This window comes from Echeneis naucrates, chromosome 3 (genome assembly GCF_900963305.1).
Source record: "Echeneis naucrates chromosome 3, fEcheNa1.1, whole genome shotgun sequence".
In the NCBI taxonomy this organism is placed as follows: Eukaryota; Metazoa; Chordata; class Actinopteri; order Carangiformes; family Echeneidae; genus Echeneis; species Echeneis naucrates.
This window is the reverse complement of record NC_042513.1, coordinates 13,743,767-13,767,374: the sequence shown is the minus strand read 5'-3', so window position 1 is coordinate 13,767,374 and position 23,608 is coordinate 13,743,767. Positions and strand designations below refer to the sequence as shown.

General features: G+C 42.0%; 1 protein-coding gene across 1 annotated transcript in view; it reads left to right on the top strand.

Annotated features, from left to right (window-relative positions):
* The window catches only part of nav2a (neuron navigator 2a), an 82,756-nt gene that overhangs the window by 7,444 nt on the left and 51,704 nt on the right, over positions 1-23,608 (top strand). The window contains exons 2-6 of the mRNA XM_029497427.1: positions 4,541-4,658; positions 7,315-7,367; positions 15,111-15,183; positions 15,847-16,090; positions 18,828-18,961. Coding sequence (XP_029353287.1) covers positions 4,541-4,658; positions 7,315-7,367; positions 15,111-15,183; positions 15,847-16,090; positions 18,828-18,961 — 622 coding nt within the window. The remainder of the gene's footprint in view (positions 1-4,540; positions 4,659-7,314; positions 7,368-15,110; positions 15,184-15,846; positions 16,091-18,827; positions 18,962-23,608) is intronic.

Below are 23,608 nucleotides of genomic sequence, written 5' to 3'. Positions count from 1 at the left end.
TACGCGTACGTTAGCATCCCTGTGCTGTTTGATTACTGAGCAGGTTGTCATTTAAAAAGTCAACATTGGCGCAAACAACAGAGATAAAACAGCAAAGTCTAAAAAATTTCAAGTGGTTGCTTTAGCTGAGTGACAGATTGACAGATACACAAACACATGCAGTCACAAAAAGTAATAAACAACATCTGTTTTGCTCCTCCTACGCTATAATCAGCGTCCGTCATAATATGCTGTGACATTTGTTCAACTTGTGCTTCTGCATCTGCAGCTGAGACGTCCTGCCAAAACAGAAAAGCCACTATTCACTCCACCCTTCAGCTCAAGGGCATTCTCAGTATGATGCCCTGGCTGTCCTCACCCTCTCTCCGCACAGGCCGACCCAGCACTGCAGGGATGGCGTGTGTGCGTCATGCCCTTCTACAGGCATCACACACCAGCCTGGTGACTCAGCAGTCAGAGGCAACGGGGATGCTGGATGTTGAGCAGACGTGTGTGTTCATGTGATGGGAAAAACAGACACAGCTGTTTGAACGAGTGACTCATCACCCAGTGTTACACACTTTGAGGAAATGATCCTTTTTCAAAGGCTTAAATTGGACATTTGGTGAATATGCACATGGCTCCAGGGTTCCAAAGGGTATTTGGGAAGTGACAAAGTATTGTCGTTTGTTTGCAGGGTCTTTGTGTTGATCAAATGTCAACATGTCGGTTTGCACTGACTGCTCTATTAGAACAAGTGCTGACCATCCTTTCCCTTCATTGGCTAATCCAAACAACAACAGAATTGCAGTTCATGTTTAGTGTTAAAACCCAATTGTGAATTTTTTCATACATGTCCAAAGACATGACAGATGGCACATGACATTTTCCATAAAGCCCTCACACTGTCAATGAGTCAGTGTCATGCTGCCCTGTTTGTGACGGGAATGTCCCTGACTCGAGCACCAATTCGTAGCTCCAGAAAAAGACCCCTAACACCCGGGAGGAGAGGGTCGGAGTTTCTGGAAGCGGAGGGATTTTCCCTCTTGAAAAACATTTCCCCTTAATGCATTTGCATCCTGTTAGGGATCCCTGATTCTCTCAGTGTTGATGTGAATGTAGTGGCTCGCAGAGAGTGACCCCAGTGCTGCAGACACATTTGATGTGATGGATGAAGTGGGGTTCACTGCACCCAGAAGAAGGCCAGAAATGAAACAGCTTGGAGCGACTGGGAGGTATCAGTGTGAGCCACTCAGTCTCTATGCTATACAGAGTTTCTGTCCAGTATGCAGGCGGCTTCCTCTGATGAGGCTTGGCTGGGGTTACTAACATCTTATTCCAGTCTGACACTGGGACAAAATGGACAAAAGTACTCCTCTTCAGTGACAATCCAGCTTATTAAAACATCTGAGTAAATTAAAAGCCTGTTTCTCATCATCATCCACTTGTCCTTCGTTTTTTCTTCCAGCCCTGAAAGCAATTTTCAGATCCTGGAAGCCTCAAAAGATCTGTGGTTAAACACGTATGATTCAGATTAATGCATTCCTTGTGCTTTTTTTGGCCTTTCATTAATTAACATGACCTTTTCATGTCTGAATCATGTTGCAACATTTGCTCTGTTGTGGGGTGGATCTTGGTACGGGTTATTTGTTGTTGTGGCCACAAGCAATTGATTCCCATATTTTGCACCCACATTTTAGGCATCTTGCTGCCGCTTATTTTGCCCCCCTTGATTAAGGAGAGTACATATTCTTGTTTCATGTAGTGTATGATATACAGTACGAGCGTTCATGTTGTTTTGTCTTTCTCTTCAACTGATGAAACTGTGGAACTGAAGTCTGACATTTAATTACTTTGCATCACAGTTTTGGTCTCCAGCTTTCAACTCCAGCAAAAAAATATCTGGCTCTTTAGATGCAAGATTTTTAACACTCATGTGAGTCGCTGACAGTCTGTCGGTTGACTGTTTGCAGTGTACAGTATAAACGGGTTTATCAGCACTTGTTTGGTGGACACAGCTGCTGCCAGTGAGCTTGCTGACTGACATGAGACATGACCATACAGTAAATGAGCCATACCAAAGGAAGGAAAGCCTCAATCACTTAAATTGTGTTTTGAACGTAGACGGATATAGTGATGTGTTAGATTTTGTAAGGATTGGCGACAACAGTCAAATTAAAAGTTTTTCAGTCCGCAGCTGGGATATTTTGTCATTGAGTTTTGTCCACACATTTACTCAACCACTGTATTTAAGCACTCAAATCATGGTCGTGTCCTTCACTTGAGTATGTCTATTTCATGTTTCTTTATGTTTCTGCTGACTTTCATTTCAGAGGAACATGCAGTACTTTTAACTCCACTGGATTTATTTGGCAGCAGTTACTTCTAGCTTTGCAGATATAGGTTGTAAATACAGAATATCATCAACTAATGAATGGTAAATGATGCTATCTGGCAGTCCATAAAGAAAGATGAATGAATACATCATTAAGAATTGAAGGCCGTTTCTTTTTTTTTTTTTCTCTTCTTCAAGTTCACAGGGCTAAAATGTGTTCAAGATTAAGCAAGCGATACCTGAGGTATCACATTTCGACTTTCGTCTGATGTTTTGGCTGAGAAAACAGGAGCAGTGACACAGAGCTTGTTTTAAAGAGTTACATTTTTTGGACTTAGAAGTGACCTGTTGTGACGTGCCCATCTCTGTCTTCATTCTCACAGCCTGTCTATATCCCCCGCAGTCCCTTGAGCTTTTTGACACCCCTTCCCATGGTTCTCAGTTCAGTGACTGACAGCTACCCATTTCACCTCACTTTTAATTACACTGCAAGCCCTCAATTTACCTGCACAAACTGCTTCAAAGAAGTCCTTGACACACACACACACACACAAAACCTGCTGAAAATTGCACTTCCTTTTCTCCACGAGTAGCTGGGAGTGTGAATTGAAAGCTCAGAGGCTAATCCTGATGCTTGAAGGCTTATTTAACTCAAGACTCATTTTATAACAGTGCATCTCTGTTTCAGCATTGCTGCGAGGCTCCTTGTGTATAACTTGTGGTCGCGTACTCTCATAAACCTTTTGCATTTGAGCTTGTGCGTGAAGATGTATAAATGTGCGTGCCTTTGAAGTGTGCACACCTGTTGTGCGCCGTCACAAGACCAATGATTCATCTGATGAGTACCATGGCTGAAAAGTTGGAGATCCATTTACAGTGCAAACACAAAGAAACAAGGGTGACAACTGTGTCACACACCTCATCCTTTGTGTTAAAATTTTAGCTATAACTGGACCTTATACCTGCCCTCATACAGCACTAATAGATGTACTCAAATTCCAGAGTAATGAGACAAAGGTAGCTATTCTCGTTTCCACTTTGTTATAAGAAGGTTTATAAGAAAGAAACAACTGGATCCAAAGTTGGGATCATTTGCCGCATCTCAATTAAAAGATGTCTACATATTTTGAATGATCTGTCTTATAACATAATTAAGTGGTAGGGGTAATTACCAGACGGAAAGCAGACAGCCAATGTAAGCATGCACATATCGAAACAGTCCCCAATTACCCTCCAAAAAATTAAACCCATTAACATCTCCAAGAATTCTGTGCGAGAGAAATCTTGCTCGAGATTTCAGGCTAATGTTTTGCTTCATCAGTGAAGTCACATTTCCTTTTCTGGTTTATGTAACACATAAGGGAAATGAGACTGCGGCAGAAAGCCCACAGTAACCCGGTTACTTAAATGTACTGATTGTCTCTCTTGTGTCCTCTTTTCACCAGGCTGGCATGCAGTAACAGTTTCTGAGTTTGTGTGAAACACAGAGGGAGAAGTATCTTTATTTAGCCAAAGCTGTTGCACACGTTTCACATCCCTGCAGGGGGTGAAGCTGTTCTAAAGTTGCACTTGTCAGAATAAGTCTGTGTAGTTTAAACACAAAATGGCATAAAGCTGCAGATCAAGATAGACATGAGGCATCTGCTCCTTAAAAATAGCTCATTTTTTATTAGTAATGAATTCCTCAGCAACTTCTCTTCAAACTTTATCTGACCCTTTTTAAAACTCCTCAGAAATGGAAACTCACTTCTCTTGATGAGGGAGAGAAGGAGTGAAAGAGAGAGTTTGGCAACTAATTATGAAGGCAGCTATTCAGATTATTCAGATGCTTGCTCTGCTCCCCCTCTTCTTCTTCCCCCAGGCAGTGAAGGGTCTTTTCTGTCCCCAGAGAGTGATGTCAGCATGGCCCATTGAAAACAGCCGCCGTGCGCTCTGAGATGAATGCCCCGGCTGAACACAATGGCCTCAATTTGAATGCCACGCGGATATATGCCAGATCGGAGCCCCAACAAAAGAAAGAGGGCTACTCTGCTACCATTCAACCATGTTGTTATTTTATTAGATTCGTAAATTTGCTTCAACCATTTATAGCTTTTGTAGTTTTCAAGTGTTTATGGAGTTTGAAACACGTGGACTACCTGATGGGGGTGCCCCTATTTTGGATTGGATTTAATTTTCAGTTGGCTCATGACTGAACGCCACGGCTGTGTTTGTGTCTGACTGCAGATCTACACGGACTGGGCCAACCATTACCTTGCCAAGTCAGGACACAAACGTCTGATCAAGGACCTGCAAACAGACGTCACGGATGGAGTGCTGCTGGCTGAGATCATACAGGTTGTAGGTAAGAAAAACACTCATTTGACTCCAAAGTCTGCAAAGTTTAGATCACTTGGTTGCTGAAAAAATGCAGAACATGTCACTAGTTACGTTTATAGGTCTGACTGACCTTTACCAAACAAATAGCTGCAAGTACTTTTCAAAGCAAAGACATAGTCATGGAATAACAAGCTTTGTCTCTGAAGGATGGACTTAAAGGAAACTACTTTCTATACTTTCTCTATTATCTGATGTAGCAATGTCAGTTTCAGTATGAATCATGCTTATAGAGTCAAGAAAAAACCTAAAACCTAAAAACCTTAAATGCTTGTTTGCTCCGAAAAATCTCCAGAAATCAAGAAAACCTTAAAGGGATATGAAGTGAGGAAAGATTTAGACTTTAGAAGTTGTGTGATTCTTAAAGTTATAGCCTGAAATGTTACTGTCACCATTAAATGAAGTGAATGCAGACCAGAAGACAGAAATATGGTACGGTATAATATACACCTAAATAAGCAGTGCTGATGATAATAGAGCTAAATTCTGAAATCTGTCTTTTCTGCTCATTGTTAATGATACAGTCCCTCTGTTTTTGACACACACACCGTACATGTCAGTCGGTTCTCCAGGAGCATGCTATAACCTGTCTCATTTTGTCACTGACAAACACGGTTTAAAATGTATAGTCTCGTGGCTCTAAATGGATAAAGAAAGTTAAGTCATTCTTTAGCAGTTAAACAGTAAATCATGTTTGCCTCACAGCAGGACTATGAAGATGTTCAGACTGATGTAGGCTGTGACAGTGCGCTGTCCCTCTCTGTCTTGGACTCTTGTCCTTGTACATATCATCATCATCAGTCTGTGGAGCCTTTCATTTTGTCTTCTGACGGCCTGGAGGCTGAGGCGGGCCGACACCAACTGACCGGTGACTCAGCACTGGCTCTCAGCTCAACCCCCACGTCTTTTACCCTCATCATCCTTCACATGCTATGAAAAGTCTCACTGTTCTCATACTGCAAGTGTTTCATGTGATTTATTTATTTATTTATTTATTTTTTTCCCCAGTTAGATCTGACACCATAGGGCATGTTATCAAAGTGAAATGCACTGAAATTATATTTACATCACATGCATGAAGGCGTAAGGTACACAATGATAGTCAGCATACAGAAGCAGCTGCGGGGTTTAAAGAGATGAGAAAACAACACTGATAACTTCGGTGGCGTTTGAAGGGATGCCTGGAAGGAGATGTCAAGATGCAGACAGGAAAATTGAAAACATAAACGTCCAAATGTGTTTAAGTTAAATGTGCTGATACTGAAAATAAACTACACATGAGACACCTCTGTTTTTTTTTTTTTTTTTTGCCTGTGCTCTTGCCACAGCATAATTCCCCGAATCCAGACCTTTTTCTCTTTTCAGCATCTCATCCCAATGTAATGCATACACTCCTACAGCTGATTAGTACTTTCACGTTAAAACAACACAAACCACAACCCTCTATGTACCTTCTCTGGCCTGACTGGTGCCTCTTCTCCATGGTGGAAACCTCACACAACACATTGTCCAGTGAAACCAGAGCAGCCGGCTGGTGTCAGGACAGGATATGTCACCTGTTGGATATGGCACCTGTTAACTGTTTGACCCTTTTACACTAAAGGTCAAGATATTGAAGGAGAAAAGGCTCCAGATTGAGGTCATCATCACATTATCCTGAATGGCCTTTGGATAATATATAACAATCTAGCCTTGAGACAGTCTGGCTGTTGGTTTTAAATTTTCCCAAAATGTGTCTGGATGTTGCTTCTTTTTATTTATTTTGGGAACCTTTATTCAATTTGGAATTCAAATGTGTTTCTTAAAATTACACAGTAGCTGTCTCTTGTGGGCGTCGCTGACCACAGTGTGCAGTTTTTGAGGAAGCATGCCCACCGTGTCGAACAGCAGTGTCGTTCATTTCGTTATGTAACCACTTTTGATTCGGCCCATTTCACACATATGAAATGCTAATTGCTATTCTGCTAAATTTATCAGACATTATTCAAATCAGCAAGCTCCTATGGGGGGTAGAGTATTTCACTGATGTCCCAGTGAAGTGGAAGGTTTCCAGGGTAAGTAGCATCCTATATAACCCTGCAATGAGCGATCACAAACCCACTTTGGGTACGTTTGATTTATACGCGATGGGAGGTTGTAATGTGGGTGAAATATGTGGTCCTGAGGTGGAGCTGCATTATGGGCCCCTCTGAGCCTCCTGATGCAGGTGGCCATGCTGGCACAGTTGTCAGCTGTGAGCTGATGGTAGTGTCTCAGCTGCTGTTGGCTGGGCCTCTAATGAACAGGAGGAATCCCTGACACCAAACACACACACACACACACACACACAACATGCCCCCTTTGAAAAGAAGCAGCACAACGCTCCTATCCCAGTTGGGCCCCCAGCGGCCCCGTCCCCGTCCCCATTTGCTGTGACCAGATAGTGTTTCATGTCTCAGTGGGAGGAGAGAGGAAGGGGGGGGGTCAGAGTCAGTGGCATGAACTGTCTGGGACACAAACACACCAGGATCTGTAGAGGGAATAGAGAAAATGAAAGGATTACGTTAGACAAGCATAAGTGACAAGAGTTCTCATCCTGGTCTTTTGCCTCTCTGTCTCTGCCTCCTCTTTGTGTCTTTCTTCAGCCAATGAGAAGATTGACGATATCAATGGCTGTCCCAAGAGCCGTTCTCAGATGGTAAGTGACCTTCCAGGTTTGTTTTGGCAGAACACTGTGAAATTTACCTCTTTTTGTGTGTCTGTGTGATGAAGCGCACTTCCCCACATCCCGTCCAACTTCTTCATGTGGCCCTCCCCCGGAGCTGCGTTGCAGAAGTTACTGGTGAGCGGTTGTAGGTGGAGATGGTTAGCCCATTTATTTTTACTCTTGTGGTCATGCGGGCTGCTGTTCGCGAAACCTCTGGCCCAGACTCTCCTGCAGTTGGCGCTGAGTTGAAAGGGTTGCAGGCTTTGGTTTTTGGGGCCAGCTTTGCCTCATCTTATTACACAGCATTCCCAAGTGAGAGCATCAGGGAAAAAAAAAAATTCTTGCAGCCAGTTAAATGCGCTATTGTCTACAGTGACATTTAGCAGGTATGTAAGTGGGATTTCCTTCCTAATGCCACTGGTGGGATTTTAGTGTTGTGTTTTCTGTGGGAAGTCAGCCGACAGGCCCTCAGCTGGACTGCCCTCAGCTGAATGTGAGCCGTCATAAATTGGGCCAGTGTGCCAGCTGAGGGGGCTATTTTTGGCCACCTGCCAGACGACAGAATCCTTTCAAAGTGCCAGAAAGAGAGAGAGAGACATACACACCCATAGCTAACAATTGAAGAGGAGGTCTACGTCTGATGAATGTTGATTCTTTTCACAGATTGCCACAGACTGAAATACACTAATTGACATACTTGAAATTGCTCACCTCTCCCTCCATTTACTGTCCTGCTCAGTATCAATTACTCCTCACCTATGAGCTCCATTTACAGCCCCCAGTCAGAAGTGGTTGAGCCTTTTCCAACCTTTGCTCTTATCACCATCTCTTTTAGCTTCTTTTAAATTCAATCAATCAATCAATTTCTTTTAAAGACAAGGAAATTGGGGGACATGTCTGAGTCAAATCAAGTGTTTCCAAACATGTAGCACGTCTCTGTCTATGGGCTGAAACACAAGAGATGGTGACTGGAGATTAGTGTTCATTTGAGCCGTGAGATATTGTTTGTTGAATAGTGGCTATCAAAATATCAAACCCAAATCTTTCTTTTTACATGAATAAGTTGGGACGTTGCAGAGTGTGTTTGAGCATGTATGACTATTTTTTGATAGCTGTGTATCATTTCAGTAAGCCTGTCAGCTTTATAGCTAATTCTGAATCAGTCAAGCACAACTAAGGGCAGGTGCAACTGCAGCCATTATGCAAATGTGTGCTTTGTAGTACTGTCAAAACAAACACATGCAGGTCCTGAGTGTGGAGTCGGCAGCTGGGAGGAAGAACTACGAGTGCCCACTTCTGCTGCACTTGATTTCATTTATTTTAATCCCCCCAAAGCTTCCAGAGCTTCTGCCAATTACTGCCACTTAACTTAACCCCCGTCTTTAAGCAAATAAACATGGAAATAGGTTCCACTGCAATAGAGTGTGGCATTCTCACCACACGTTCACACTAACTGATCAGCATGCAGGCTCCATAGCCCAAAAGTGAGTGGCTGTCACATCCTTGTTATATGGATCCCCATCATTGGCTCATTCCTTTGCCACCCAGTCAGACAGGCTGTCTGCGGGTCAATGTGTGTCTGTCTTCATGGGTTCAGGACAACTTTAGTGTTGATTTGTGACTACACACCTCCTAGTGTTGCTGTGCTTGGCTCTATTCAGTGCAGACAGAACCTAGAGTGGTGCAATAGATGGTTGCAGTTCAACGCGGACACATTTTGTATTTTTGAAGATGGTGAAGCTCTACATGGATAAGAAGCACAAGTCCGAAACCATGTCTTATCAATGATTTAACAGGGAGGTGAATGTTTGATCAAAGGGAGTGTTTTGTGTTTGCATGTGAGAGTGTGAGAGAGAGAGAGAGAGAAATCCCTGTCTGTGTCAGCTGGTCAGAACTGAATCACAGTTGTCCGCTGTTTCCAAGAAACCAAATATGCCAAATAACCCCAAGTCTTTGTTTGAGAATGCTGCAGTCTTTTATTGCTCATCAGTCATATGAGGGCCAGTCGAACCATGTGCAGCAACAGGGGTGGGCAAAATTATAAAAACACTTGACAGAAAGATCTAGTCCAATGTGAGCTTTGTAAAGGATATGATGTGTCTTGATAGGGAGGTAAGCACATGATGCACAGCAATGCTAGCTGGCCCACTCCTCGTGTATACACACACTGCAACATGGTCACCATGCTAAATCATCTGTTGCAACAGTTAGTCCATTCATGAGAACCATGAGCCAACAGCTTGTAAATTACACAAAACAATCATTTCATTACAAAAAGGTTTAATTACATGGCCTTTTCTATTAATAGAATAATAAATAAAAACAATTGTCTTCTTTACAAGCAAAGACAAACCCAGAGTTGTTCTTCATAAAGCTGGTTCTTTAATCATCCTGTGCACAGTTCAGCATGTAACATTGCTGCAGCCAGAGGATATTTTAGTTTTTGTTTGGGTGTTAACCTGTGAGTAAAAACTGAACACTTAGTAAGGACAGTACATCCTGTAAAGAGATCCCAATAACAGACATCTTAAGTGCCCAAGAATAAAATGATTGCAGACAAACAGTACCAAGTCTGTAAACATGCATTATAGTAGCAATAAGAGAGTATGCTGCTGGAGGTGTTTGGTTTGTGCATCATTGTGTGCCTGCATCATATTATCACTTAACAGTAAGATTCAGCACTTCTGTTAGATGTGGAAACGTCTGCATTTATTTGCCAATAAAATAAGAACTGCTTAAGTGAATGATGCATTTGCTGGTTGCTATGATCTGTGAAACCTCCTGTGTGGCTGGAAGTTTGTGTGGAAAGATTGAGACAGATTTAATCAGACAGTGAGACAAGCATATCTACAGATACACACATACTCACACAACACATTGTCTCAAAGCCATGTTTGCATGACTGATCTAACAAGACCCAACAACTGGAACGTCACATGAGAAGTGCTTTGTTGTTTAGCACCTTCTAAAGACAATCTAACAAAGATATTTTTAGATACTTATTTTTGATTTTCAGGTGCGTCTTCCATAACTCAATCCATTCTGTGCTAACTTGTACAAAAGGACAATGCCGTATCATGGACCAGATGTTTCAGTTTGCTGATTGATAATTGAAACAAATTGGTTATCAGTAATAATAGTTAATTTGACTGCCAGACATCCATTATTCGTCCAATGAGTGACTTCTGGCTCATCTTTGTGTTTCCACACTTTACCTGCTCAGTGAGAGTCATTCCTAGATAATTTTGGGTGAACCGTGTTTAAAATCCTGCCTGACTGTGTGACTGCTTCAGTTTCTTGTCATAAGACTGCTGCCATGTTCCCAGACCAACAACAGTCTCTTTAGGCCAATTATGAAACAAAACCCCAAGCTGCAATAAATTAGAGTTATCATTTATATGGCAGATAAAAATATCAAAGATATCAAATGGCGGTGGTGGCATGAGAAAGACTTCTTTAGCACTTCAAGTATTACAAATGTCAGAGCTATGTTTATATGTCAGTATCCCAGACATTTTCTTTATGATTTTCACAGATCCAGAACAACAGCAATCAGTAACTGTAGGTAGAGACTTTGATGCTCATGGTGCTGAAAATTAATTCGGATAAGACAATTTGGCAAAATCACTAATTAATTCTACTATTTTGACATGAAAACAGTTAAATTGAAATACAGAAAACAGTTGTCTGTCTGCAACTTGGGTTTAAAAATATCAGCCTTAATACCAATCTTCAAAAACCCCTATCTGTCATATCCTATTTCAGACAGACAGACAACTCTCATGGTCAACCCCCCACCCTCCTCTCCAGCTCTCTCTCACTGCTTCTTTCTCACACACCCACAATAATAGTATCCCTGAGATTGGAGGTAGTGTTTGTTCAGAGGGCTGTGTGACTGGTTGGACGGCCCCATGCTGCTGCCGGGAGCAGAGCGGGAGGTGACAGGCAGAGCAGTCCTGCTTCAGGAACAGATCTTACATCCAGGCAGGTAGGAGCTTCCATACTGGTCCAGCCATATAAAGCAGCAGTGGTGCTGTGGCGCGGGGGCTATTTATCATGTGTGAGAATTTCTCTCTGGCATTGCTTAGAGGTATTTTATAATTTGGTGGTCAGGATCTGTCTCTGTTTTGGCTGTGTATTGAAACTCCCATTTGAAGTTTGTGGAGAGGAGAAGAGTGATGAACTTAAAGTTAGAGTGATAAGGTTTTATTATCCCTTTTGGTTGCTGTACAGCATGTGACTAAAATGTGACGTAAAATATGGACTTTTCATTTTACTTTGGCTTCCACAAAGAGAGAGGACGACTTGTAACAGATCCTTTGGCAGACTCCGGAAAGTTGTGATCACATGGATGCCAGCTTCCACTCTGAGGCTATAAGGACGCCCCTGCCAAACAACACAATTATAACCTTTGATCGTAAACTAACTAATGGAACGTATTTTCTCTAACAAGACAGACGAGTGCTGTGCTTTTCAAGGATACATCAAAATCTGGATAACTTGTATATTGATCTTTCTATTTAAACTGCGCCTGATTAAGATCTCTTGCCCTGGGGGTGATGGTAGATTGTGACAGAATAGTGTTACTCTGGCTTTTCTTAGCACTGGTTTCGACAGGTTTTAAATAGTGGGAGGTTTCAGTATTTATACTTCCTGAAAGATGGGGCTGGTGGTGCAGCTCAGGCCAGGCATTTGTGGCGGGGTATCTTAATGAAGCATATATTCATCTGCTATTTGAGTAACAACTGTACCAGGGAATTTGGGGCAGTAGTGGAAGGGGCTTCAGTCGCTCAGATGAATATTGGCCCTCGGGGTGGTTAAACACAGACTTTCGGTATGTCAGAGGTTTATTTTTAAAGTGTTCTTGGTATTCAGGACCATAATCTGCATTGCTCCCATTCCCATGTTTTCTGCTGTATCACCTCCAAGGGCAGCATGTGTCAGCCGCTCTAACAGCTGTTTCTGGGGTCAGAGGTCACGGAAGTGACAGCATGGGGCAGCACTGCTGTGTCAACTCAATCAGTGACTAGCTCAGGCAGTTAGTGGCACACTTTGAACCGGGAGGTGATATATTTATTGGAATCATGTAGTAAATTGATCAATGGTCCCAATACTAGCATTTTATTCCAGATTCAAATATCAATTATATTATTAAGTATTATGCTAATATATGAGCTAATACTTTGCCCTTGAGCGGACTCCACTAGTAGTGGCCGTAGTTATTAATAATCTAGTATTGGGTGTCATTAAATCTTGGAGTGTTGTAATTATTATTATTATGGTCTGGTGGTGAATATAGTTATAATCTGGTTATTAGTTCTGGATGTCACTATTACTGAGATGATGAAAATGAAGCTATGAATGTTTCAGCATTGAGTGGAAGTAATACATGTTGAGTAGTAGCTGCAATTAATAGTAATGAGGTAGTGACTGAAACTATAAATTATGAATGAATTATGCATTTATGGTGTTGGATGTAACTAGCAAATAGGAGTGCGTGCATCTCATGGCATTTTGTCAAAAAGTATATCCTAGAAACGCTTTTAATGGGCTCAGCTGATAAATTATCTTGCTGTAACTACTGGTGCCATGCAAGGGGATATAACGAAACAAATGTGGGAAATGTCATAGTAATCTGAGGAGCCGTAACTCAGCAGTACAGCAGTGGATATAAACAATAGCAGTGGATTTTATAACAGTGGTTGTAGGAGGCAACTGTGGCTTTATTTGTCTGGATGTGTTGATTTATAGCAAGAATCTGACCCACAGTCTGAAGACATTAGCCTAGTTTGATAGAGGCCTGTGTAAATGAGCTTCGACTTGAGCTTCTATCCTCACAGCTGGATATTTCCCACCAGGAGAATCACAGTGGGGAGCTGTAGGTCAGACTATATTTAGTTGCTGCAGATTAAGTGTAATCATGTCATTAATCTTATGAGAGCAGGACCCTCCCGACTGCAGCCCACACCCAGGCTCATTTACAAAGAACACAGTTCAAATGTATTTTAGTTTAGAAACCACACACAAATGGACTATCGCTGCTCTGTACCTTTACTCCTTAAGACGGTTAGATGGCATTGAGTCAGTTATACTGGGTTATCTGTGTATGCTGTTGAGAAGTAGCCTGGATGTGCTATAAATCTACTTTCCTTTGCAATAAATGTCACACTAAAGAAGATGTAACACCTCCTTAACCTTTGTACATACTGTAAAATGCTTTTAAACATCTGTTTTCCAGTCGCTTTTTTTGTTAATTGCCCTGCCTACAGTATCACCTTATTGCCACCATGGCGTGTAATCTGAGGGACAAACAGCCATGGCACACTGATATCATACCTGGTGTATTTGCTCATTGGAAACAACAGTTGATAAACTTTGATCGCACCACCATTCATCTACAGTGACTCTGCGTGATGACTTGTTTTATGTGGTTTACTTTGTGATTACATGGGCCAGCCAGCATTCTCTGTGTATAATGGTCCACATGGGCTCTGAACAAAGCCTGTCTGCCTGTCAAATCCTCTTGTGGTCCAGTGACAGCTCAGCACTCTTTTTCAGGTTTCCAAAGCTGCTGTCATAGCAACTGAGTCAGTCTACTGTCGTTGGTTTGCCTCCCTGTAGCTCTGCAGGGAACATCTGCTTGATTTGAATCTTGCTTTGACTATGTCACCATGTGGTCAATACTTTCCGAGTTTGGCACAGCACAATATGAGCAGGCACACTAAAGTTGTTCTACAACCTGATGTCTCAAAAACTAACACACACATAAATCAAAATGTTTAGAATTTCCCCTACAAGTCACAGAACGTTTGGATGAATTTGGAAAATAATTTTGATTTGTTTTATGTTACTTTATCCCATACCAGTTCAGTGTTATTTTATGCAGCCAATTTCACGCATCTGCTTGGAACACTTGAGAAAGCCATTCAATGAAGTACATTTTTGTGTAGTTCCAAATCACTGCGATAACAATCTCATGGTACTTTCCAAATAAAGCACTATCTACACTGTATCTTTATAATATTAATAACAGAGATCCAGCAAAGCCCACTAAGAGCAAGCACTTGGCAAGAGTCCTGAAGCAAAATCTCTTTTAAGAAACAAAAAGTAGAATCACACTCAGGCTAATAGGGAAATAATGTCCAAGAACATTCAATTACGATAATATTAGCAGCAGTAATTGAAAAACAACGTTAATGGCAACTGTAATGTTTCTTCAGAAAGTATAGTAAAAATGGTAGCTAATAACAGCACAAGTTATTATTATTAATGTGACTAAAAGACAGCAGGTGAGAAGGATTATGGGGCATTCATCGATTTAGACTGACTCAGTCCACAACATGATAAGTCTGACTCACTTAATATATGCTTTTCACTTGTAACTATTTAGTAAAATTATAGTGGCACTATTCAATAAAAGATCATAGATTGTGTTTCCTATCATAGCAGCCTAGTTTTCACTGGCCCTGAATATTGAAACATACATCATCTGTAATCCCTGCAGGTCTTTATTGTCAATATTGACGTCTAGCACGTCTTTTCTAAAATTTCTAACAGATTAGTACATTTTGTGCTGCCAGTTTCCCTTTCTACATAGACTTGTAGATGTTCACTTTCAGTTTTCCCATTATGCTCGAAGGAAAAGCGCTTCCTCACATTATACAAAAATGCAAATCTGAATGGAAATGTGCAGGATGTAGTGTTTTACAGTTGTGTCTGTGTCTCTCTGTCCAGATTGAGAACATTGATGCCTGTCTTAGTTTCCTGGCAGCCAAAGGAGTCAACATCCAGGGTCTGTCTGCAGAAGGTAAGCTGGACCCCTGCATTCTTTGGAACAGAGGTAGGAGACCCAGACCAGACCTGGACAGGACAGGACAGGACAGGACAGGACAGGACAGGGGGGACTCAGGGGAGTCAGGCTGCTCAGCTAAATTCCCAATGAGTGGCGGCTTGTCATAGAGGCGTTTATACTGGCAGACTGTTTCGTCAGGACACACTAGATTAATAGCAGACTGTAAACTTTAGACTTGCTAGAGACTGATTATATCATACATTGAATTAATGTACCAGAAAAGTGCAAAACTGTGTTAATATGTAGACTAAAAATTTATTTTATTTTATTATTTATGTTGGCCTCAGTCTTTACATTACACAGGGAAACTATGAACATCAATAGTAACTGTATTAATGCTAATAGGGAAATAATGTCCAAGAACATTCAATTTGGATAAATTTGGGAACTAAATGCAGTCAGGAAATCAGTTTGAATTTTGTGAATATTTGTTTTCAAGATGATGTTATACACTGACATCAACTCTTTGTCTGTTCACTTAACTGTATCAATGGCAGATGAAGGCGCCAGTAAATCAAATTATGGCTTGCATGCTCTTTTGAACAAGTTAAAATGAAAATATGCAACAGCAAGTGGTCCTCTCTAATACTCCATCCTGTCCTCCTCTCTGACCCACAGAGATTCGTAATGGGAATCTGAAAGCTATCCTTGGCCTGTTCTTCAGCTTGTCCCGCTACAAACAGCAGCAGCAGCAGGCCCAACGGCAGAACTCCCAGCCCTCTCTGCCTCCCACCACCCAGTCCCAGAACGCACACCCTCCTCTGAGCCAGCAGAGCAGCGCTCCGGCCCAGCTCAGCCACTCTCCGCATGGGACTCCTGCCCTTACAGCCCAGAAAGCAGCACAGGCCGAGATGCAGTCCAGGTGAGCCTCTGTGGTTCATGTATGAAAACTATTATGACACTAGAAATGTGACCTGAAACTGGGTCAATGGGTTTTACTGTGTTTTTTGCTTTCCTGCTGTTTCTGCTGTTCTAATCCATCATTTTGTCATCTCTATCTTCCTCTTCATATATCCTGTCATTTGTAACTGTAAACCTGATCTCGCTGTCTCCGCCATGTTCCATATCTCTCTTCTCTTCTCTTCTCCTCCAGGGATGGGTCTCAGAGTAAACTACTCAAGTTTTCCCTTGGTCAGAAAAAGACCTCTAGGTCAGCTTCCTCTGCATTTCTGTTTTCTTGCTCTTGCTCTCTTTCTTCCATCTCACCTTCTGTCTCATCCCATTCCAGGAAATAGGAAGGTAGAAATTGCCCCTAATCAAGGATAATATTTCTTTTGTACCGCAGTTAGTCTTGTGTTGTTTCTTTGTCTGTGATTAAGGGCAGTCTCTACTACAAGCACTATCTAATATGCATGAGCGGTAGTGTTGAGGCGATAGGGACCAAACCTCCAGGCTCCATTTTCGGACAGCCCTGTCTGTCTGGCAGCACGCCTCACTTGGCAAGCTTGCTAAATGGGCTGTGAAAGACCTTTAGATAACCCTTAAGTAAGTGTGTGTACTTGTGTGTGTGGGGGGTTGCTTGACAAGCACATCCCCACATATAACATGACATTCATTATTAACACAGGAGGATTCTGTGTGTGGAATGTATATCTACAGTACGACAATACGTTGTGTTGTTGAGATTTAGCTCCGGTCTGCATTTGCTGTGATGCCCTCAAGTCGGATTGCATTCATGTTTACCTCCTCTTGAGCATGCGGTGTCACATTCTGTAATGATGCACCTTGAAATTGGATTTAAGATGCGGTTTTGCATGCTGCCCATCCCAGATTCTGCTTGCGTTGCACCTGCCCCTACACCAGCTGCTCCCCAGAGCAATGCAATGGCCCCATCTTTTGGCCAGCACGTGTAAAGACAGGATGAGGAGCTGATGGTGGTCATATGTTGCTCCCCACTCCTTTTTCCCCACTGTTCTGTTTTAATGGTCCTTTATTTCAAATAATTTAAAATCCTCATCAAATGTGCTTAGCTGTCAACATGGAACAGTATGTAAGGGCTGCAAAGTTAACTGTAATATAATTGTAAAATACAATATCCAAATTACATGAACTCCATTTTTTTAAATGTCTTTAAAAAAACAAAACAACAAAAAGCACGCACATCCCTAATCTCAAACATGTGATTAAATGTGCCATAATATTGTCGTGCATTATTTCAACCTTAAGCATCGTGGTTCTATGGAGACGCCCTGATTTACAAATCATGTTCTCCCAATGTAAAGCGGCATGCTGCTTCCCTTAAGACTCAGTAAAAATGATTCCAATGTTTGTTTCACCTTAAATTATAATCATGCAGCTCCAGAGGAAAACTTTTAAAGGTTTATCCTTTATCAGTTCAGTACATTTATCAGTAATGAATGTACAAGCAAATTAAGTTGGATGATCTCCATTCATGGGAGGTCAGAATCATAATGTTCCTGCAGCACATTGAATATGCACAAGTCTACAAGTGGGAGTGTGAGCAGCTCATCTCACACATGCTTTAAATTACCAATATTTCAGTAGACTGACTGGTCCTGCCGTAATTGAAAGTCAAATTAGCCTGTTCTCGGCTAAATGATATAGTAAAACCTGTTACCATGCATGGTAGATAATTGATGTTCAGTCAAAGTGAATGGCATGCAGGAAATGAGAGTTTCCATAATGTATACAAGAGCTGAAAGAGAGCGCTGTAATCTGCTTATCAGCATCCACCTCGCAGTCCCAGGACAGTGATGATGTCACTGCTGGTGAATTAGCATTTCATTAGCAGTGCCTGTGCCACGGCCCGGTTAGATTACAGCTCGGCTCTCAAGATCAATTTACAATATGTATCAAGGTGTCATAAATTTCACGAGGCTTAGAGTTTATTCATTACTGGTTCATCCTGTCTAATCCTTGTGGAGAAATAAAGGTGCATGATGTGTAATCTGAGGCTCCTGAGCTCATAGCTCCCGTAGGACCTGGATCCTGTCAGACTGTCCAGCCTTCTTATGCACACCCATGCTGCCGTGAGCTCATCTGTCTCCATTAGATTACCATAGGTGTTCACAGAGGAGGGAGGGGGCCAACTGGAGCAAACAACAGCTGAGTTTGCATTTATGAAACTGAGTTTCCTCCCATCTGAGCCACAGAGTGAAGATTAACAAGATGTAAACATTTGTCTTGTTACCAAAGAGTCTAAAATAGTTTGCAGCTGTGCGACTGTGTGGTGAGTGTAGTCCTCTATTTCAAGTGGACTTGACCTCGCTGCCTAACCAGAGGACAATTCTTCTCTCTCAGAAATCAATAAAGAAGGTCAAAAAAGACATGAATGAATTCAGACACAGCCTGGATCAGTTCTTTTGGCATGACTTTAGGTCACAACAAATAGTGTTTGACAGTGTCTCCATGTCCCTGGAACTCTAAAACATATGAACCTATACCATCCTGTATGAGTGCAGACGCTCAAGGCTAGAGGTTTGACATGTGGTAGCCTGATATGTTTTCATGTACAATCTTTATACCACATATGTCCCCTCTAATCTCATCACCTATCCAGACTAATGAACAAACTACATTTTTTGGCCTGTTTATGCCCTCCTTCTTTCCCTCTGTCTGTCTTCCTGTCGCTCCATCAGACTTCCTGGCCCCACAGCGAGGGTGTCCACTGCTGGCAGTGATGCCCCTCCAAGAGGCTCGGTCAGTGCTGCTGGAAACAGACGCAGCCAGGGCTTCAGTGACAAGACCAAAGCCAACATCCACCTGAACAAAGGTACACACACAAATGCTGTCATCAGATCATAACACTGAGGCATTCTGAGGATCTTATAATGATAACGGCTGTAGTGAGTGAAATCAGAAAAGAGACTTTTAGTCTGGATCATTTAAAGGTGAATTATGAATCCTCTGGGTGCTTATTTTTTCATATGATTAATATAACACAATAAAATGAAGTTTGTTTTGATGCTTGGAGACCAAGAGAAAGTATTAAAAAACTGAAAATAAATCTTAGCCCTCAGCATGCTCTGCAGTTGTGAATAGCCTAAAAGAAAGAATTCTTTCTGTGAATAATTGCTCACTGGCCTCTTTGTAATGTTTACCAGGGTCAAGTGCAGTTCAGATAATTTTAAGCACAAAGTGAGGCTTATTATTTCACCGAACCAGGACAGAATATTAACCGTTGTGTTACAGATAAGCTGCTATATAAAGGTCTCACAAGTCCAAACTCACAAGTCCAAGCACACAGACACAGAAAGTTGTGCGCTCTGAGCTGGAGGGGTCAGCTGTGGTGTGCAACGCAGTTATAATCTTTATGAATGAATGTTACCCAGGGTAACATTCGGGTTAACATTCATTGAGGTGCATTCTGGGTACATTTTTATACCCTCTAGTTTGTAGTTTTTGACTTTAAACCAAAGAACTGGATGTTGTCTGACATAGCTGCTCATCTATTGTGCACAGGTTCACTCCCTTTTAAATCAATACATTGTTTTAACTGCCCGTCACAAAATATCAGCCGTGTGGGAAGCTTTGCTACATATTTCATGCTCAATAGCTAATTGCCCCAGTTTCATCTGAGACAATTTGATTTAAACGTGTCTCTTTGAGAATAGACCTGTTTTCAGTCACGTGTTTGTACGAGACTCAGAACTTTCACACGTTTCTTCCAAACTGCTTTGACCCAGTTTAATTCAGTGTGCTTTGTATTACTGCCTTGCAGAGTACATGCCGAGTGTGTTTGGCTGTATATTCGGTTAAACCAGTGTTGAAACAATCTCTGTCATCGCTCAGTGAGCCAAGGCTTTATATAGACTGTGTTAGTGTTCACAGTCTAAACTCACTACCCAGCTTTAGACAGAAAACTCTGACCGCCCAGAGAGACAGTGAGACTGAGAGAAGCGGAGAGCGAGATAAAGAGTGTGTTATGTGGCGTTTCAACTGTGACAAATTAACTGGCACCAACAACAAAGCTTTGGCAAAGTGGGGCATTTATTCTGTTATTTCTGGGCCAGTATTCATACCAGTGGGTTCATGAACATGTGTGTGTAACAGATGAACAAATATCTGATGGAAGAAAATACCAAAGGATTTCTACACTGGTGAAATCATGCACAGTATTTGTATTAGTTAAAGTAGTGGCAGTAGTTGGTGATAAAGGAAGAGTTTGACATTATAGGAAATGTGCTTATTTCACTTTCTTGATGCTAAATATGAAGCTGCTTATAGCTACTTGTTAGCTAAGGTGTGTCCTGTGTGTTTAATCCACAGAGAAAAACTATGGAAACAAAAGGTTTGGTTTTCAGTTTCTTCACCCTGTAACAACCGTCATGGGGGGGACGTTGCTGGTTGGAGATTGTATTGAAATCTATAAGATGTCCCTATCTCTCACTTAATTACCTCTTGTCTCACTCTCATTATGAGATGATGATGATCCCATTTATAGGAAAATAGCCCACAGTGAGAGGTGAGGAGGGGGTGATGTCCTGGTGCATTGACATTTGGTTCATACTGATGGTGCAGACATGAGATGGCGTCATCAGCTCAACCCTGGAGTGGACACATATTTATCATGTTTGCTGAAACATCCTGCTGTAATGAAAGTAGTGATCGGAGTGATAAAGGTGGTAAAATTAGCAGAGGGGGTTAATCGCTAGTTTAGTGTCTCAGACAAATACTCAGACACCTGATCAGAAATGACTTTTTAACAAAGTTTATTTCCTGTCCCAGCGTGCAGATGTTTTACATTTTTAAATAATTTGGAGCAGCAGGCCTTATAATTGACAGCAGGATGTGAATCACTGGTCGACCCCTTCCATTTTACCATGCTGTTGACATACAGCCAAGCCCCTCCTCCCCTGCCACAGCACTATAGTGCACTCCTCCTTCTCCTCCACCTCCTGCCCTCCCTGGACTGCTGGTCCATGGTTTGGGACTCTTCCCTCCCTGTCCATCTCCTCCTCTCTTCTCTTCATTCTCTGTCCTGCCTGGATATCTGCAACAACCATGAGGTTTGTCACCTTGCCCTTGTAGATCACCAATAGAGCCACTGTAGGTCATAGTTCCAGATGAGTAGTTTGAATTTTAACACTTGAAAACATGGCTGCAGTTTTAGTCTGGTGGTCTGGTTTTGCTGCTGAGAGAAGAGGAGGCATTGGTAATCCTGTAGACAATACTTTTTTTGTAAGTTGGGCAAAAGTTTACGATTTGAGAAGAGCTAGAGAAGTACAATTTCTTGCACCAATTTAGAATTTCCATGTCTGTCTGATATTAAACTAAAATGCATGTTGGAACTTATTTTCTGCACATTATGCTTATTATGAGAGTGTGTTGCTGCAGGTTGAGATAGTTTAAAAGACACCTGCAGCCTCTATTGTGAGGCCAGATCTGCTGTGTGTCAATGGCTGTGACACCAGAATGAAGTCACATTGTACAGTAAGGACACAGACCTGAATCTTGTCCTCTGCTCTGTGTTAACAGAAGGTGACAGCCTCAGGTTGTGTCCACCAATTGACAGAGAGCAGAGAGCAGAGGGGAATCTGTATGTGTGTGTTTGTGCACATGTTGCTCTGTTACAAATGGATCTGTGTGTGTGTGTGTGTTTTTGTATGCCAGTGCTCTCACTGAATGAATAGCCTTCTGATCAGCTGTAGCGTCACTGTTTAAGTGTATTCATGTGGAGAAACTTTAAAACGTTTCGGTCTCCGCACAAAAGCTGGCTGTCCCTCCCACTTTTTGCAGCACAATGAGTGAGGAGAGAGCGAGAGAGACAGAGAGCTTTTGAATCAGAAGATGATGACTAAGCAAAGACCCGCAGCCTCAAACTTTGTCACAGTCAGATATAATTGGGACAGATTAAAAAATAAAATTATCTGTAAATTAAATTAATCTTACCAGGGAAAACTGTTTTCTCTGCATGGCACATGTGAACTCACCGTGGATAACATGTTTTCAGTGACTTGAAAGGCGTTTTCAGGTCAGCAATTTGATTGCTGACTGACAAGGTTTAGCTTTGTGTCCTGTGACCAGTGGTTGGTGGACTTTTGTTTGTTTTCTTCCTTTCTTTGATTTGCACATGCACCTACAGATATGAGCACACACAGGGAGTCGACACTGGTGTGAATTTATGACACAGGAACATACACACAAGGTACATGAGCGTGAGAATCCATGACCAAAGCTTTGAATCTGCTGTTTGCCAAAATTCATTGATATTATCAGTCTACTCTGAGATGAGGAGGCAGCTGGACAGATTTCTGATCCAGGTTTCTTTTTTCCTTTTTTCGAGACATGAGGTTAAGGGTGGTCACTGATTCTCCTCTGCTATTTATTTTCATCTCTAATTACCACAGTAACGAAAATTCTTTCAGCATGTTTCCTGAACTTCAACCAGAGTAGTGAACAGACAGGCACTGAGCCGTTTAAGTCCAGGATTTGGCCCAAGGCTGAACAGGGTCATTAGGTCAGTGACCCATTCTCAGACCATGCTCAGACAATTATTTGTTTATTTTTGAAGCGGGAGTGCGGGAGTGCTTCCAAGACTGCAGTTTAGGGTTCTACCTAAAAGCTGGTTTCTCCAAAGGCAGCAAGAAAAAGTTAGTTTCATCTGGTGATCTTATTTGATTATTCATCGTCAGAATATAAATAAGAAATCCATTCTTGGATTCTTGGAGTTTGCTGTGCACTATTAAAGAGCTTGTTCCACTTTCAAATGGGAACTTTTCTTGCTGCACCTCGTGCAATGACTGTGAACATGAAGGTCACATGCTGCAGTTTTTCCACTAATTGAAGTGTTTACTCCACCTTGCAGTCACTTCATTAAATATGCAAATGAAAAGGTCAGTATTAGATCAGAAAACTAAAGGCAGACTGAATCAGATAGTGGAATATGTTTCATTTGTGGCAGATTTAGATTTTGAAGGGTTAAACTGTGGCTCTGTCTCTGAGTTTATGAGGCAGCAGTGTCCAAGTCCATCACTTTACTGTCACTTTTGACCCAGCAGGTTGAAGATTGACCATTTTCCTTCACCCCTGGCAACCTAACTAGAGCGTGTCCGTCCCAGTCACCGGGTCCGCTCATGACAACAACCAGACTTCCCAGTGTCCAGGGCCTCTCCATGTCCTGCTTCACCTCCTCAGTTTCTTTCTGACCTGAAATCCATGCTGATCCTATTCAGGGGCAGCACAGACCATCCTGCTGGCCCACATCAAAACCTCACTCATCACAGCAGGTTCCCCCTTCTATTCAGGCGGCTCCAGTAGGAAGCCAGCTATTAGGAACCTGACCCACTTTTCCGATTGCTAACTGCTAGCACAGCTAATTGGGCTCTAATTACTTCCTAATGGCTGCATTGTTTCAGGCTGCTCTTACTAAATGCCAAACAGGGAGAGAAATGAGAGGCGAAGAGAGGGTGCCTATTTC